The following is a 17,777-nucleotide window of genomic DNA, read 5'->3' as shown; positions in this document are numbered from 1 at the left end:
TCTTTCAGTCAAAAGTTGATGTTTCTGTCTGGGTTTATATCTTCTAGGAACTGTGGGTGATTGGAAAAACCACTTCACTGTGGCCCAGAATGAGAGGTTTGATGAAATCTACAGGGAAAAGATGAAAGGAACCTCAATAAGATTCAGCATGGAACTCTGATTGGGATGTAAATGAAAAGACCACAAGAACATAGATGCTGTCTTCTATCCCAAACCCTCAGCCAAAAGTAACTTGAAATCATACCATAAGTGTAGTTGATTTTGATAGCAACTGTCTTTGTAATTATTAACAGTTTGTCACAACTTTGTGAAAATTAGTCATGTCAGGTACTTCTGGTCAAGATGGTGTCCACCTAACCATGCTATACCATCCAGGGAAGAAAGGCAATATGTTGAGGGTTCATTGGGTCTTCTATGGGTAAGCGGATGCTAATAGACCTCCAGTGGAAGGGCACAGAGGAGAAAAGTAGGTAATCCACTGATTCCCATGCTCTGGAGTAGCCCACCAGTCCCCCAATCCCCTCAAACAGCCATCCTAGTGATAGTCCAGCTGCAGGTTACTCCTGCACTATCCACAGGCAAAGGGACCCAGGCCAGCAGGCTAGTGTAACTCCACACATGGCTCCAAGTTTCTGAACATCATCCCACTTGCCACCCCCCACCCCCCTGGGTAGACCCAGGCCACCAGGATAGCAGTCCCCCAGAGGACGTCCATGCCCCCCCCCCAGGCAATTCTGCCATCACAGAGCTCCACACGAGAACTCTGCCATCCCCCGCACATGTACAGAGCCAGCAGGTTAGCTTCCCCCAGGGGACCACCACATGCGAACACCATCCCACTCACCGCCACCCCCACCTCCATACGTGGACCCAGGTCAACAGGCTAGTGCTCCCCCTGCTTCCACCAGGGACCTCAGCATCCACTGCCTCTCCATGCATGGACCCAGGCCAGCAGGCTAGGGCTCCCCCCTCTCTAGGATCTCCCACCACAGGGGACCTCCATATCTATCCCACCCACCCCCCCCCCGTGTGTCACCTAACCCACAACAGTTCCATATCCTGCCCTGCCCTGTCACAGGACCTGTCAGTCCCATCTACCCCCTGCCACAGGGTCCCAAGGGACCCACTGTCCCATACCTTCAGCCTTCAGTATCTCAGATCCACCACACATTCCCATCCTCACCCCCTCCACAGCCCAGCCACACCACCAGTATGTTTTGTCCCATTCCCTCATCCCCATCCCCTTGGGCCACCTGACCATGCACTCCCATACCCCAAATCATGGAACAACAGGCTCCTTCATCAGTTCTCCAAGCCCCCACCAGGTAGCAGGTAGGCCCCATTGCCATCAGAAGCCTAGTGGAAGTAAACATAAAAGAGAATGATTACTGAAGACATTTCAAGGTTAGACTACAACTTCCTCCTAAATTAAATAAAACTCCTACATTGTGATGGGCAGACCATAGTGCAAAATGAATAACATAAAAAAAATCAACTGCAAGTAAATCCAATAAGATTTCCCAGTCCCACAATGAATGTCTCTAATCAAACCATAGAAGAGACAATAGGATCAGAATCCTAGAATGAAGATATAAACTATGTAACCCTGACCAAGCAAATAGTAGAACTTGCAGAAAAGCAACAATAATCATATGAATGCTATCCTCAATAGATTAGACCTAATAGAAAAAAAAAAGTGGACCTCAATAACCAGCTGGCTAAACTCAATGAAGACATAAAGAAATACAAGGATGCCAAGTGTGGTGATGCATGCCTTTAATCCCAGCACTCAGGAGGCAAAGGTAGGAGGATTGCCATGAGTTTGAGGCCACCCTGAGACTACATAGTGAATTCCAGGTCAGCCTGAGCTAAAGTGAGACCCTACCTCGAAAAACCAAAAAAAAAAGCAAGGATGAATTCCAAGAACCATTAAGAACGTCAGAAAATGATGTGAAAAGGGAATTTGACAGAGGGATGGAAAGTATACATAAAAAAAAAAAAACAGTAGAAAATACAAACCAAATTGGGCAAGTCCAAAACTCTATGGAAGCTCTCAAGAATAGAGTCAGCCATGTGGAGGATAGAAACTCAGAACTGGAAGAAAAAAACAGAAGAAACAGTTCATGAGTCCAGAAGCGTCAATAAGTTCAAAATTTTTTTGTGAACAGAAAATGAAGGAACTGTGGGATACCCTTCAACATCCCAACATTTGGATCATGTGAATGCCAGAAGGGGAAGAAATTCAGACCAAAGGCATGGAGAACTTACTGAACAAAATTATCAAAGAAAACTTTCCCACTCTCAAAAGAAAGGCCCATCAAGTTACAATAAGCTAGCAGAACTACAAACAGACACAAACCAAAAGAGAAATCCACCAAGACATATTATCATTAAGACTCTAAACATCAATAACAAAAAGAAAGTCCTAAAAGCAGTTAGGGAGAAACCATACATCACATTTAAAGGTAACCCCATCAGAATTACTTCAGACTTCTCAATGGAAACCCTGAAAGCCAGAAGGGCCTGGAATAGAACACTGTAAAATCTAAGAACCTATGGCTTCCAACCCAAACTACTCTACCCAGAAAAAGTATCCCTCATAATAGATGGTGAAATAAAAACTTTCCATTCCAAAACTCAGCCTTACAATTATATGAACACAAAACCAAACCTACAGAGAGTATTTCAGGAAATTCTCCACATAGAAAAATCAAATAATCAACCTCAACTGCCTATAACACTCAGAGAGGCACAAAAAGCTACAAAATCCAAGAAAACACCAAACCACATAAATCACTACAATATGGCAGAGATTACATTAAACTTCACAGTCATTACTCTAAACACTGATGGTCTTAATTCACCCACCAAGAGACATAAGCTAACAGGGTGGATCAGAAAATTAGACCCCTCAGTCTGCTGTCTTCAAGAAACCCACCTCGCCACTAAAGACAGACACCTCCTCAGGGTAAAAGGGTGGAAAATGATATTCCAAGCAAACAAATAAACAAGCAGGTATAATTATACTAATATTAGATAAAATAGACTTCAAACCAAAAGTAATCAAAAAAGACAAAGAAGGCCACTCTTTACTTACCAAGGGAATTATCCAACAAGAAGATATCACAATCATAAATCTTTATGCACCAAATACAGGTGCTCCACAATTCATAAAACAAAACCTACTTGACAACAAAACAGAAAAAACCATCAACATCATCAAACTTGGGGACTTCAGTACTCCACTATCAGAAATAGATAGAACATCCAAAGAGAAAATTAACAGAGAAGTGAGAGAGCTCAACAAAACTATAGATCAATTAAACCTAACGGACATCTACAGAACATTCTACCAAAAATCCAAAACACATATTATTCTTAGCAGCCCATGGAACCTTCTCTAAAATAGACCATATCCTAGATCATAAAGCCTGCCTCCCTATATTTAGGAAGATCAACATAATTTCCTGCATGATGTCAGATCACAATACTATATTGCTAGAAATTAACAACAAATGATGCACCAGGAATCCCATCAGCTCCTGGAAATTGAACAACACACTTTTAAACAACAAATGGATAGTAGATGAAATAAAAAAATAAACTGTGAAATTTCTATAAATAAATGACAATGAGAACACATCATACCAAAACTTATGGGATACAATGAAGGCAGTCCTCAGGAGAAAAATCATAGCACTAAATGTCTTCATAACAAAGACAAGGAGATCCCAAATCAATAACTAACCATCCACCTAAAGGCACTGGAAAAGCAAGAAGAATCCAACCCAAAGAGCTCCAGACAGAAAGAAATAACATCAGAGCAGAAATTAATGAGTTGGAAATTAAGAAAACTAAAGAAACAAAGAGCTGGTTCTTTGAAAAAATAAATGAGATTGACAAACCCATGGACAATTTGATCAAGAAAAAAGACACTTCAAATTAACAAAATTAGAAATGAAAAAGGAGAGATCACAACAGACATAAATGAAATTGGGAGAATCATCAGGACTTATTTCAAAAACCTCTACTCCACAAAACTGGATAATATTGAGGAAATATATGAATTCCTGGACACATAACACCTACCAAAGCTAAACTCAGAACAGATTCATCTCTTAAACAAATCTATCACACCCATCAAAATTGAAAAGGTAATCAAAAACCTTCCCAAAAAGAAGAGTCCAGGACCAGATGGCTTCTCAGCTGAATTCTAACAAACTTTCATGGAAAAACAGAAACAATCTTTCTCAAACTCCTTATATGAAGCTAATATCACTATAATACCAATACCAGGCAGAGATGCCACAAGAAAAGAAAACTATAGGCCTATTTCCCTGATGAACTTAGACGTAAAGATCCTGAACAAAATCCTTGCAAGCCAAATTCAACAACACATCAAAAGCATTATACAGGGCTGGAGGGATTGCTTAGCAGTTACAGCATTTGCCTGCAAAGCCAAAGGACCCAGGTTCAATTCCCCAGGACCCACATTAGCCAGATGCACAAGGGGTTCACACATCTAGAGTTCATTTGCAGTGGCTGGAGGCCCTGGCGTGCCCATTCATTCCCTCTCTCTCTCCCCCCCCCCCTCCATCTCTCTGTCTCTCTCCCCCTTTCTCTGTCAAATAAGTAATTTTTTAAAAAAAGCATTATATACCTTGATCAAGAAAGCTTCATCCCAGGAACGCAGGGGTGGCTCGACATACAGAAATCTGTCTATATAATACACCACATAAATAAGCTTAAACCCAAAAACCACATTTTGATAGATGCAGAAAAGGCCTTTGACAAAATACAACATCATTTCATGATCAAAACATTGGAAAGAATAGGCATGGACAGTTCATATCTCAACATAAAGGCTATATATAAAGCTCCTAAAGCCCAAATAATACTTAATGGGGAGAGACTGAAGGATTTCCCATTGAGATAAGGAACAAGACAGGGGTGTCCACTTTCACCTCTGCTCTTCAACATAGTACTGGAAGCCCTAGCTCAAGCAATAAGACACAAAGTCATGACAGTGATTAACCTACACTTTTCAGTTACAACTCTGAATATCAATGGACTCAATTCCTCATTCAAAGAACACATGTTAACAGGATTAGAAACATGATTCATCCATTTCCTGTCTTCAAAAAACCCACCTTACTGTTAAAGATAGATACCACCTTAGGGTAAAAGAATGGGAAAAGATATTCCAAGAAAATGTAAATAGGAAAAATGTAAGTGAGGCTATATTAATATAAAAGAGTATTTAAACCAAAGTAATCACTATGTAGTAAATTATTCTTTTTGTTTTTGTTTGTTTGTTTTTTGAGGTAGGGTCTCGCTCTAGGCAAGACTGATCTGGAATTCTCTATGTATTCTCAGGGTGCCTCAAACTCACTGTAATCCTCCTACCTCTGCCTCCCAAGTGCTGCGATTGAAGTTTACCACCAACACCCAGCTTAAACCAAAGTAATCAAACAAGATAAAGAAGGCCACTTCATACTCATCAAGAAAACCAGTTCACAAGGATATTATAATCATAGATATATGCATCAAACACAGGTTCACTAAATCTTATAGAACTGAATCTATTAGACATTAAATCATATATAAATCTCAACAGCCTTCATATATTAATTTAACAGTATGAAAAACATACTGAGAAATAAATAAAATAGTCCCACTTATAAGAGCCACAAAAAAGTTAAATATTTTGGAAAATCCCTAAACAACAAAGTGAAAGTCTTCTATAATGAAAATATTAAACCATTGAAGAAATAAATTGAGGAAGGTATGAGAAGGAAAGATCTCCCATGCTCATGGTTTGGGAGAATTAATATTGTGAAAATTACCATACCATTCCACTGAGGGCCTGGGAAGCATTACAGAGGAAGGGGCAGATTAAATATGAGTGCTGCTTTCATTGCTCCTCCAGTAAGGTGGCAGTAAACATTGAGGAGACTCAAACATCATCAAAGCAGAAAATCAGAAGCTGCTGAATAAAGGAGATTTAGAACACACCCAAGGCACAAGAAACGTTGCAAAACAGTGGAAAGAAAGAATGTAAGGGCCACAGGGTGAGAAAGATGATTGTGAAGCACTGGCCTCCCCACAGGAACTGTCTAGTGCATTCATGACTTCACAGTGACTACTGACACCCCCATTTAGGAGGGCTCTCAGTGGAATGAAAGTGGAGAGGGGCCAAAAGAAGAAAATTCAAGGCTGGAGAAATGGCTTAGCGGTTAAGCACTTCCCTGTGAAGGTGAAGCCTAAGGACACTGGTTTGAGGCTCGATTCCCCAGGACCCATGTTAGTCAGATGCACAAGGGGGCGCACATATCTGGAGATCATTTGCAGTGGCTAGAGGCCATGGCACACCCATTCTCTCCCTCTCTCTCTCTGTCTTTCTCTCTCTCTTCCTTTCTCTTTCTGTCACTCCCAAGTAAATAAAAAAATGAACAAAAAAAAAAGAAGAAAATTCAATGGGATTTCAATTCACTATGTTCATACATTCCCACTAAAATTTTTTTTTTTTTTCATTCATTGAAAGAGAGAGAAAGTATGGGTGTACCAAGGCCTCTTGTCACCACAAGTGAACTTCCAATGCATACATTACTTCATGCATCTGGCTTTTTGAGGGTCCTGGGAAGTTGAACCTGAGCCAATAGGTTTTTCAAGCAAGCACATGTAACCACTAAACCATCCTGTGCCCCTAAAAAATATTTTAAAAAATAAGTATCAGAGGGGCTGAAGAAATGGGTTATCAGTTAAGGCACTTGCCTGCAAAGCCAAAGGACCCAGGTTCACTTCCCCTGGCTGCACATAAGCCATATGCACAAAGGGATGCCTGCATCTGGAGCTCTTTGCAGTGGCTGGAGGCCCTGGCATGCTCATTCTCTCTCACTCTTCTCTCTCTCTCTCTCATAAATAAATAAAGATTAAAAAAGTAAAAACTGAGTATTGGCTTGTACTTTTCTTTGGTATTTTTTTCAAGGTAGGTTTTTACTCTAGCCCAGGCTGACCTGGAATTCACTGTAGTCTCTGGATGGCCTAGAACTCACCTCACAGTAATCCACTGACCTTTGCCTCCCTAGTACTGGGATTAAAGGCATGTACCACCATGCCAGGCTAGGGGCTATACTTTTAATAGACATTTTAGTGTTTTTAGAATTAACTCATGATTGCTGGCATATTTCTTTCTTTTTATTTTTTTGTTCATTTTTATTTCTTTGAGAGTGATAGAGAGAGAAAGAGGCAGATAGAGAGAGAGAGAGAGAATGGGCGCACCAGGGCCTTCAGCCACTGCAAACGAACTCCAGAGGCATGCGCCCCTTGTGCATCTGGGTAACATGGGTTCTGGGGAATCGAGCCTTGAACCAGGGTCCTTAGGCTTCACAGGCAAGTGCTTAACCACTACGCCATCTCTCCAGCCCTGCTGGCATATTTCTAAATACAAAGTTGAATAAAAGAAAAGTTTTAGTTATGCCATTCCTTCACTAATCATTCTTATTATTTCTTTTTTTTTTTTTTTTTTTTGGTTTTACGAGGTAGGGTCTCACTCTGGTCCAGGCTGACCTGGAATTAACTCTGTCATCTCAGGGTGGCCTTGAACTCATGGCAATCCTCCTACCTCTGCCTCCCAAGTGCTGGGATTAAAGGCGTGCGCCACGACGCCCGGCTTTATTATTTCTTTACACCCATGACTAATATTGAAAGTAATTTTAGTGTAGGGAAAATACATGGAAAAATATGTCAGTCAGTCTAGGGAGATAACTTCATGGATAAAGTACTTGCCTCACAAGCAAGATGTGGTTTGATTCAGGTATCCCCCATAAACTTAGGTGTTCTGAATGCTAGGTTCCCAGACGATGGATATTTGGGAATTAATGCATCCTGGAGGCAGTGTATTGTTAAGGGTAGGCATATGTATATTATAGCCAGTTTCCCCTTGCCAGTGTTTGGCACACTCTTCTGTTGCTATTGTCCACCTGATGTTGGCCCTCTGCTCATGCCGTCATTTTCCCCTGACATCGTGGAGCTTCCCCTCGTCTGTAAGCCAAATAAGCCCTTTTTCTCCCACAAGCTGCTCTCGGTCAGATGATTTCTGGCAGCAATGCAAACCTAACTGCAACAGTAAAGTTGGTACCAAGGAGTTGTGTCATTGCTACTCGACACCTGTGTGGCTTTTGGTCTTTTAGAGCTGATTTTTGAGAGGAATGTGGAAGGATTTGAAACCTTGGCCTAAGAGATGCCTTGCAGTATGGTAAGTACAGCTAAGTACAGCTTGATGGACCATTTTGGTCAGAGTTGAAAGAACTGAATTCAGTAAGAACTGTGGAATATGAGTGTGGTGGTTTGATTCAGGTGTCCCCCATAAACTTAGGTGTTCTGAATGCTAGGTTCCCAGCTGATGGAGATTTGGGAATTAACACCTCCTGGAGGGAGTGTATTGTTGGGGACGGGCTTATGGATATTATAGCCAGTGTCCCCTTGCCAGTGTTTGGCACACTCTCCTGTTGCTGTGGTCCACCTTATGTTGGCCAGGGGGTGATGTCCACCCTCTGCTCATGCCATTGTTTTCCCCTGCCATCGTGGAGCTTCCCCTCGAGCCTGTAAGCCAAAATAAATCTCTTTTTCCCAGAAACTGCTCTTGGTTGGGTGATTTCTACCAGCAATTGCGAACCAGAGTGCAACAATGAGGTTTGGCTTGTAAGGGTAAGAAAGAGCTATGCCTGGACTGGGCTAGAAGCAGTTTGTATGAGAGACATGCTTTTATCCCTGAGTCCTGAGAACTTATGCAGGGTTGCATTTCATAGAAATGGACTGGTATGAGCAGAGGGATATGGCACAGAAAAATTGAAATCTTTGGGCCAAAACTGCTGCCCATTCAGCTGCAATTCTATGAGAGATTACAACCATTGAGATTGGGCCAGCTGATCTGTATTGGGACAACAGAAAGAATGCAGTCTTTTGAAGAGGCCTAAATGCTGCAGGAGTATTCTATTCTTCGAAGTCAGCTTTATCCCCCCACCCCACCAGATTAACAAATTGGCACCTATGATAGTTTGAATAGATGGCCCCAATACGTTCAGTGTTCTGTTAGTTTGTAGTTTGCATCTGCAGCCACCTGGCTGGAGGAAGTGTCACTGGGTGGATCTTTAGTTGTGGTGGTGGGTTTGAGATTTCATTCTAAAGATATGCAAAGTGTGCCTATCTAGAGTTCCTGAAGTATGCTGGGCTGTGTGGCTTTAGGCTTGTGCTTCTCTTTCTGTGTTTGGTCCTGTGAAAGCAGACAGCTTCTTCTACCATTATGGAACTTCCCCTGGATCTGTAAGCTTCAATAAATCCCTTCCTCCATGACTGTGCCTGAAGCTGTCTGCTACAGCACCCCACCTGGTTTTGTGGAGTATGAGAAATGCAGGAAAGAGAGGGTCATTGAATTTACAGCACAGTCTTGTGTTTTGGAAATGGCCATGGGCAATTTGAAGCAAGTTTGCCTGCATAGAGATCCGATGGAGCCATGAAGATGGAACATGGGTTGCAGTGGAGATGCTGGGACTATGAGACTGCTGCTAAGGAGAGCTGTCAGCCCTGGATGAAGTTTTCCAAGACTGTGAGTAGCCTAGCTGGAGGGGTGGAATTGGAATTGCTGGTTAGAATTATCAGACTTAGGGACTTGTCACTGACAAATTATTATTGGACTTGGAGCTACAGATTTGATGCTTGCCCTGTTTAACTTTTATATTGATTGAATATTTCTTTGACATTTCTTTTCAAATGTCATCTTTTTTAGTGTGTTATTCTGTACCATTATGGGTTTTTTTTTATGGCTCAGTTAAAAGACCTTGGACTATGAGGATGTTTGAACATCATTGGGATTGATAAAAACTATTGGGACTTTTAAAGTTGGATGAATGGCTGGGCACGGTGGCACACACTTTTAATGCCAAGCACTCAGGAGGCAGAGGTAGGATGATTGCTGTGAGTTTGAGGATACCCTGAGACTGCATAGTGAGTTCGAGGTCAACCTGGGCCAGAGTGAGACCCTACCTCAAAAAACCAAAACAAACAAACAAACAAAAAAAGTTGGATGAATGCATTGCATTTTACATCATAAATGGTTATCAGTTTATGGGGCCCAGGGCCAGAATGTGGTGATTTGATTCAGGTGGCCCCCACAAACTTAGGTGTTCTTAAAGCTAGGTTTCCAGATAATGGAGATTTGGGAATTAACATCTCTTAGAGGGTAAGCTTATGGGTATTATAGCCAGTGTTTGGCACACTCTATTGCTATTATCCACCTGATGTTGGCCAGAAGGTGATGTCCACCTTCTGCTCATGCTGTCATTTTCTCCTGCCATCATGGAGCTTCCCCTTGAGACTGTAAGTCAAAATAAATCCTTTTTCCCACAAGCTGCTCTTGGTGAGGTGATTTATGCTAGCAATGCAAACCTGACTGCAACACATAAGATCTAAGTTAGACCCTGAGCACCTACACAAAATGCCAGAGTATGGTAGTGCATGGTTTTAATCTCAGCACTGGGAAGGCAGAAATAGGTGGACCCCAGGAGCTTATTGGCCAGTTAGTCTAGCCTAACTGGCAAGTTTCTGGTCAATAAGAGACCTTGCTGCAAAAAGAAGTGGATATGTGAAGCTGTTTCTGGCCTGCATATGTACTAACACACACCCATACAAACAAGCATGCACACATGAATGTACACCATACATACACACATGCAAAAGAAAGAAAAACCTAGAGTAAGACTGGTCCCAAATCACAAACAGTATTCCTATATTCTAATTAACTCACTGGTTTGCTGATTGATTGGTTTAAAGTATGGTAAAGCTGACCTTATTCAGTACATCACAAGGTGTAGAGACCATGACAGTAGGGTATTGCAATAGGAAAGAGTATGCTAAAATGCTGAAATGCAGCATGAGCAAGTGGGAATTTATTAGCCAAGAAGTAAGGTAAGCCTTAGCATACTAGAATTACTAAGAGGATATATAAGGGGTAAATGATGTTTATTAAAAAAATCCCAGCATTCAGGAGGCAGAAGTAGGGGGACTGAAGCAAGTTCAAGGCCAGCCTGGGACTACAAAGTGAGTTCCAGGTCAGCCTGGGTAGTGTAAGACCCAATATGTAAAAAAAAAAAAAAAAAAAAAAAAAAAACACCTGAATTTTCCAACAGAAAAGGTTTAGGATGCTGAGTAAAATTTGGTCATTTCCAGTTATTATAAATTCTTTCTTTTTCCTTTTCACTTACTAGCTAAAAACCAAATATAACAATTTAGAGATGCAGCATTTGTTCTAGAACAACCCAGTCTTCACATATGAGGACTAGCCTAAGATATCATGAGACCAAAAAAAGAGAGACAGACAAATCCAGACACTATGCACTCACTACACTGGGGAAACTGACTATGTGGTCCTTGGCAGCAGCAAGACCAGTTGCATTCCTATAATTTGGGTAAGAAAAAGGGGTATATTTACAGGTTATGAGAAAAGCTATTTCATCCAAGGTAGAATATACTTGCTCACCCTAGGCTAACATCAAAACATCAGACACATTCCTGGTACTGCATACCACTATCCTGGTTTTGTCTATTAGAGTTTGCTGGAAAACTATGCAAGAATCACTAAGGGCTACTTTGGAAGGATCGTACTGCAGTTTTTTCAAAGAATTTTGAATTTTAATGCTATGATATTATATAGGACCAGAGGTTTTTAAAATACCTACAAATCACAACTGCGTTCAGGTTTCCAACATACCAATGGAAATTGTATTACAACCAGAACACTTTAAAAATGTCCACAGTGATAACACAATGTTTTTTAAAAATATTTATTTACTCATTTAAAAGAGAGATAGATAGCTAGAAAGAAGAATGGGCATGCCAGGGCCTCTGGCCACTGCAAATGAACTCAAAACAGATGTACCTTGTGCATCTGGCTTTGTGTGGGTAATGGGGAATCAAACCTGGGTCTTTAGGCTTTGCAGGCAACTGCCTTAACAACCAAGCCATCTCTCTAGCCACTAAAGCAATGTTTTGCAACTTGAGTAAAATGGGATCAGATACAAAAGAATTTTACTTCTAGTTTCAGGATATTCAATATTGATGTAACAAGCCTTAGAACACACCCTTTGTTGCAGTTACCTTTTTTGTTCCTAGGACATCTGACCAGAAACTGCTTATTGGAGGAAAGGGTTTATTTCAAGCTTACAGATTCCGGGGGAAGTTTCATTGTGGCAGAAGCTGGCTCACTTCAGCATCCACAGCAGAAAGAGAACTGCCAGCACCAACAAGCACAAACAGCCAGAGCTCAAACTCAACATATCTTAGGGATGGACTCAAGATTCACCCCCAGTGACATGCAGAATTAAGTAGGAAGCTTAATCAAAAATACATGAGCCATGCCGGGCATGGTGGCACACGCCTTTAATCCCAGCACTCAGGAGGCAAAGATAGGAGGATCGCTAATGAGTTCGAGGACGGCCTGGAACTACATAGGTCAGCCTGGGATAAACTGAGACTCTACTTCAAAAAAAAAGAAGAAGAAAACATGAGCCAGGAATGGTGGTGCATGCTTTTAATCCCACTTTTCAGAAGGCAAATAGGATTACTGTGAGTTCAAGGCCAGCCTGAGACTACATAGTGAATTCCAAGTCAGCCTAGAGCAAGACCCTACCTCGAAAAACAAAACAAAACAAAAAATACCTGAGTCTAATCTGGGCATGTTGGTTCATGATTTTAATCCCAGCACTTGGCAGGCAGAGGTAGGAGGACTGCAGGGAGCTCAAGGCCAACCTAGGACTACAGAGTGAGACCTAGGTCAGCCTGAACTAGAATGAGACCCTATCTCAAAAAAATTTTAAATATATGTGGCTAGAGAGATTGTTCAGTGGTTAAGGTGCTTGCCTGCAAAGCCTAATGACCAGGTTCAATTCCCCAGTACTCAGGTACTCAGGGGGATATACATTTTATTCAATCACCACACCCTTATATGTGTCAACACTCATAAAGGAACAATTTTAAGATTTTTCTTTTCTGCTAAAAAGAGTTATAACCATATTTCATTCATTTGTCTATCTTTAGTAAAATACCAATTGTATTTCAAACCCTAGAGGAATGGTGAGGACCATGATAAGGGAAGCCCTTCTCTTGTGCACTTGACATTGTTCTGTGCAAGACAAATACTAATTCAGTGATGACACATAGTCCCCATTGCAGAGAATGTCATGAAGAAAGGCCACAGTCTTTTGGGCCTGCTTGAGGACTAGAAGAAAGGTCTGTCTATGAAAGGTAAAGCAGAGAGCTGTAAGAGAGCCAGCACAATGAGGGGTGGGAGAGAGGCAGACAGAGGTAGTAGAATCACACAGGGCCTGGATGCCCTTGGCAGAGCTGCTGGTCTATATCTCAGAAACAGGGGGAAGCCACCAGAGGCTCAAAGAGAGAAGAGGAAGCCTTCAGACTAGCACTCTGACATGCCCACTATGGGTGTGCTGCCCAGTCAGACTGTGTGGGAACAAGGTTGTTTGGTCAGGGTAGTCCTGGCACTAGCCCAGTTGAAGTGCCAGAAGCTGTGGTGGGAATGGAGGTCATCAGGGCTATAGGAAGAGAAAGAAATTAACTTTCCCTATAGACTGTGCCACCTGGTTACTAAAGCAGTAGCTAATATTAGAGATGAGTGAATTGGACTCTCACTTGTCACTCTTTTATATTGACTACATGGAGATTTCTCCATCACCTCCTCTGCTAAGTATTCTTTAAAATTAGTGAGAAAAGGAAGGGAGAAGACCTGGGGGTGTCAAACCTTTGATCTACAAGTAAACTGGACAGAATCACGGACCTTTCTGGAAAGGAAAACATGAGCTGAGATAGTAACAGAGTCTCCATCATGTCTTTTCATCAGACTCAGCAATAGATCTGATCCAGGGGGACACAGTGTAGTCAAGATCTCACTGTGAGATACAGGGCCAGTCTCACCCAGGTGGGCTTCTGAGATAAGAAGCTCAAAGAGCCAGACAATTATGCAGTGGATGCTGGCAAGGAGTGATAGGGGTGGTTTGCTTGACTTGATCTGGGCAGTGGCATAGCTAGGGCAGCAAAACAGAGGCTGGCCTGGGACCACTTTGCTTGATCCTCTCCTGCCTCTCTCCCAAGCCACTCAGTCCCCATCTGGACAACATCAGGATCCATCATTTTGAGGACACTGATGTTTTGCTTTGTTGGATTTTTCTTTTTTTACTTTGTTGGAGTTTTGTTTGTTTTGGTTGTTTCCAGTATGATGAAATGCTGAGGACTGAACTCAAGTCTCGTACTTGCTAGGCAAGTGACCTACCAGTCATCAATATCCTGAGCTCTCAGATCATTTTGAAATGGAAAACAGGAAGAGCATAAACGAAAAGCAGGTCACATTTAGAACTTCCTAAGGCCAGGTAGGGTGGCAAATACCTTTAATCCCAGCACTTAGGAGACTGAGGTAAGAGAATCACTGAGAGGACTTCCGGTTAAGATGGCGGCGTAGGTACCACGCCAAAACAGCCTGGGGGGGGAAAGACCAAAATAAACTCAGCAAAATACACACTTTTACTAAAAAGTGAGGTGTATAGGAAGTTGAGGCGGCAGCGGAGAAGTGGAAGAGTTATAGAGCATCCAGAGCCTGCACAGCCGGGAACAGCGGCTCCGGGCCGCTCGGCTACCCGCCGCAACCGCGGAGCGGCAGAAAACCGCCAGGCTCGGCTCGAGCCGCAGGACAAGCCAGGTGCGGGATTTTCCCCTCACACCGCGCTCTCCGCAACTCGGGAAACGTGAGGGGAGAGTGGCAGTGAGCAACAGAGGGAGGAGCAGACCGCGAGGTAAAAGCACACGATACAACCAGAACAGCCGCGGCTCCCTCCCCTCCCCTGCCGCCTGAACCCAGCTCCAGCGAACACAGCAGCGGCCCGGGACCCGGCCACGCCAACTTGGGCTGACGGCGGGACCCAAGCAGGAGCAGAATTTGGCAGCAACTTCAGCGGCTCCAGCACCGGTACCAGTGGCCCCAGCAGCAGCGGACCCAGGACAGCAGCGGCTTCGGGGTGAGCAGCAGCGGTGGACACGACAACGGCAGCTTCAGCAGTGGTGGGGGCTCCGGCGGAGGCACCTACAACAGCTGCAGAGGCGGCAGCGGCTCAGTTTGCCCCGTAGGAAAAGCAAGTGCCCAGCTCCAGAAATCAGAACAGCAGCCCGACGACCCAGGCAGCAACTTGACTGAGACCACAATCACCCAAGGTAACTGGGATTGCACCAGGGAAGGGTCTCACCTGGTCACAAGCTGACTTGGATACCTCAACAGACCAGAAATCTAAACCTCTTTGTTGATAGAGGATCTGGTCATTATAATAACTACTCTTGCATACATACTCGGGGCTGTTGTTGATGGAATGGGTACAGTGTTTAGCTAAATTTTAGAATCTACCAGTATATTATTCCACTCAGCCTGCTTGAATACTCCCATAGCAGGGAAACTCAACCCCTAAGAACATCTTTGTAGATACTCTGAGAGTCTTAAGAGCCACACCTAATACCTTAAGGTCCTACCCTGAAAATATTTTACACCAAATCAATTGATACAGCTAAGAATACACAGCTAGCTAGAAAATCCAAGCATTAACTTAATCCAAGATGCAAAAATATATACATTATAACACAAGAAACACTAAAAAGCAAGACGATATAAATCCACCTAAAAGTATTAATGCATCAGAAATGTCCTCCAGTGAGAAAGAGTTAGAGGAAATGCCTGAGAAAGAGTTCAAAAGAATAATTATAAATATGTTCAAAGAGGTCAAAGAACACATGAAAACAACCAAAGAAGAAATCAAAGAGGAAATCAAAGAGGAAATCAAAGGAATCAAAGAAGAGGCAGGACACCAATTTAATGAAATAAAGAAGGCAATACAAGACATAAATAGAGAAATAGAAATAATAAAGAAAAACCAGTCAGAATTATTAGCAATGAAGAACACAGTTAATGAAATAAAAAACTCTGTAGAAAATCTCACCAGTAGGATGGATGAGGGAGAGGACAGAATATCTAAGCTAGAAGATCAGGTGGCAGACCTAATGCAGTCCAACAAAGAGAAAGACAAACTTATAGAAAAGCACGAGTGGGAATTTCAAGATATTCGGGACACTATGAAAAGATCCAATATAAGAATTCAGGGCATAGTAGAAGGAGAAGAATTCCACTCCAGAGGCATAGTAGGCATCTTCAACAAAATCATAGAGGAAAATTTTCCCCAAATTGGGAAAGAGATGCCAATACAGATACAGGAAGCCTTTAGAACCCCAGCCAGACAAAACCCAGAAAGAAACTCTCCTCGCCACATTATACTCAAACTTCCAAACACACAAACCAAAGAAAAAATATTGAAAGCAGTTAGAGAGAAAAATCAAGTTACCTACAAAAGCAAGCCCATCAGGATTACAGCAGATTATTCAACACAAACTTTTAAAGCCAGAAGGGCCTGGAGTGATATATTCCAAGTTCTGAAAGATAACAACTGTCAACCAAGGTTACTTTATCCTGCAAAGTTATCCATCCAAATAGATGGAGAAATAAAGACATTCCATGACAAAAGCAGGTTAAAGGAATATCTGAAGACAAGAGAATCACTGAGTTTGAGGCCAAACTGGGCTACAGAGTGAGTTCCAGGTCAGCCTAGGCTAGAGTAAGACCCTGATTCAAAAAAAAAAAAAAAAAAAAAAAGATGAAGAAGAAAATTCCTGGGCTGGAGACATGGCTTAGCAGTTAAGGCACTTGCCTGCAAAACCAAAAGACCCAAATTTGATTTAGCAGGACCCATGTAAACCACATGCATAAGGTGGCACATATATCTGAAGTTTGTTTGCAATGCCTAAAGGCCTTGGTGTGCTATTCTCTATCTGTCTCTTTCTCTCTCAAATAAAATTAATTAAATAATATAAAAAGGAAGTTCCTACTTCAGAATTAATACTTAAATAAGTTTTAACAAAATAATACAATGTAGGGCTGGAAAGATTGCTTATCAGTTAAGGAGCTTGCCTGTGAAGCCTAAGGACCCAGGTTCAATGCTCCAGGTCCCACATTAGCCAGATGCACATTGTGGCATATGTATTTGTAGTTCATTTGCAGTGGCTAGAGGCCCGGGCACACCCATTCTCTCTCTCCCTCTCTCTCTTTCTCTCCCTCAGTCCCTCCTGTCCTCTGTCCCTATGTATCTAATAAATAAAATGATTTTTAAAACTTTTTTTAAAAAGAAAGAATACAGTGTGGTGGGATAGGCCTGTAATGCCAGCATTCAGAATCCAGAGACAAGAGGATCACAGCTTATAAACTAACTACTTTTTAATTTGATTGAACTCCCACTCTATGGGAGGGAATACATGCCTGGTACTGAGAACCTAATCAAAAGCCTATGGCAGGGGTGGTCATGAGCCTTAGGGGTATAAAGCCTGCTCTTGTGTGGAAAAATGCATATATTATTCTCACTAAATTGCCCTGAAAGTACTACACTTAATGTTCATATTCATATATTTATGCTACTCTCACTTCTTGTTAGAGAAGCTTGTTTTTTCAGATGGCAGTGACTACTGGGATGACCCAAAAGGCAACACAGTGCTGAGAAGAGGGGACAGAGGAGTATCCAGCACTGAAACATCTCACACCCTCCAAGACTCAAGGTCCATTGCAGAAGGGGTAGCAGAAAGAATGTAAGAGCCAAAGGAAGGGTACCACTCCTTACCTACAACTGTCT

At 42.2% G+C, this 17,777-nt stretch overlaps 1 protein-coding gene across 2 annotated transcripts in view; it reads left to right on the top strand.

Annotated features, from left to right (window-relative positions):
- LOC101597951 (sulfotransferase 1C2) overlaps positions 1-317 on the top strand; it is a 36,439-nt gene extending 36,122 nt beyond the window's left edge. For both annotated transcript variants that reach the window (XM_045147816.1, XM_004651799.2), the window contains one exon: positions 48-317. In XM_045147816.1, coding sequence (XP_045003751.1) covers positions 48-160 — 113 coding nt within the window. In that variant the 3' untranslated portion in view covers positions 161-317. The remainder of the gene's footprint in view (positions 1-47) is intronic.
- The last annotated feature ends 17,460 nt before the right edge of the window (positions 318-17,777 follow it).

The sequence above is a fragment of the Jaculus jaculus genome, chromosome 4, assembly GCF_020740685.1.
Source record: "Jaculus jaculus isolate mJacJac1 chromosome 4, mJacJac1.mat.Y.cur, whole genome shotgun sequence".
Taxonomy (NCBI): Eukaryota; Metazoa; Chordata; class Mammalia; order Rodentia; family Dipodidae; genus Jaculus; species Jaculus jaculus.
This window is presented reverse-complemented; position numbering and strand designations above follow the sequence as displayed.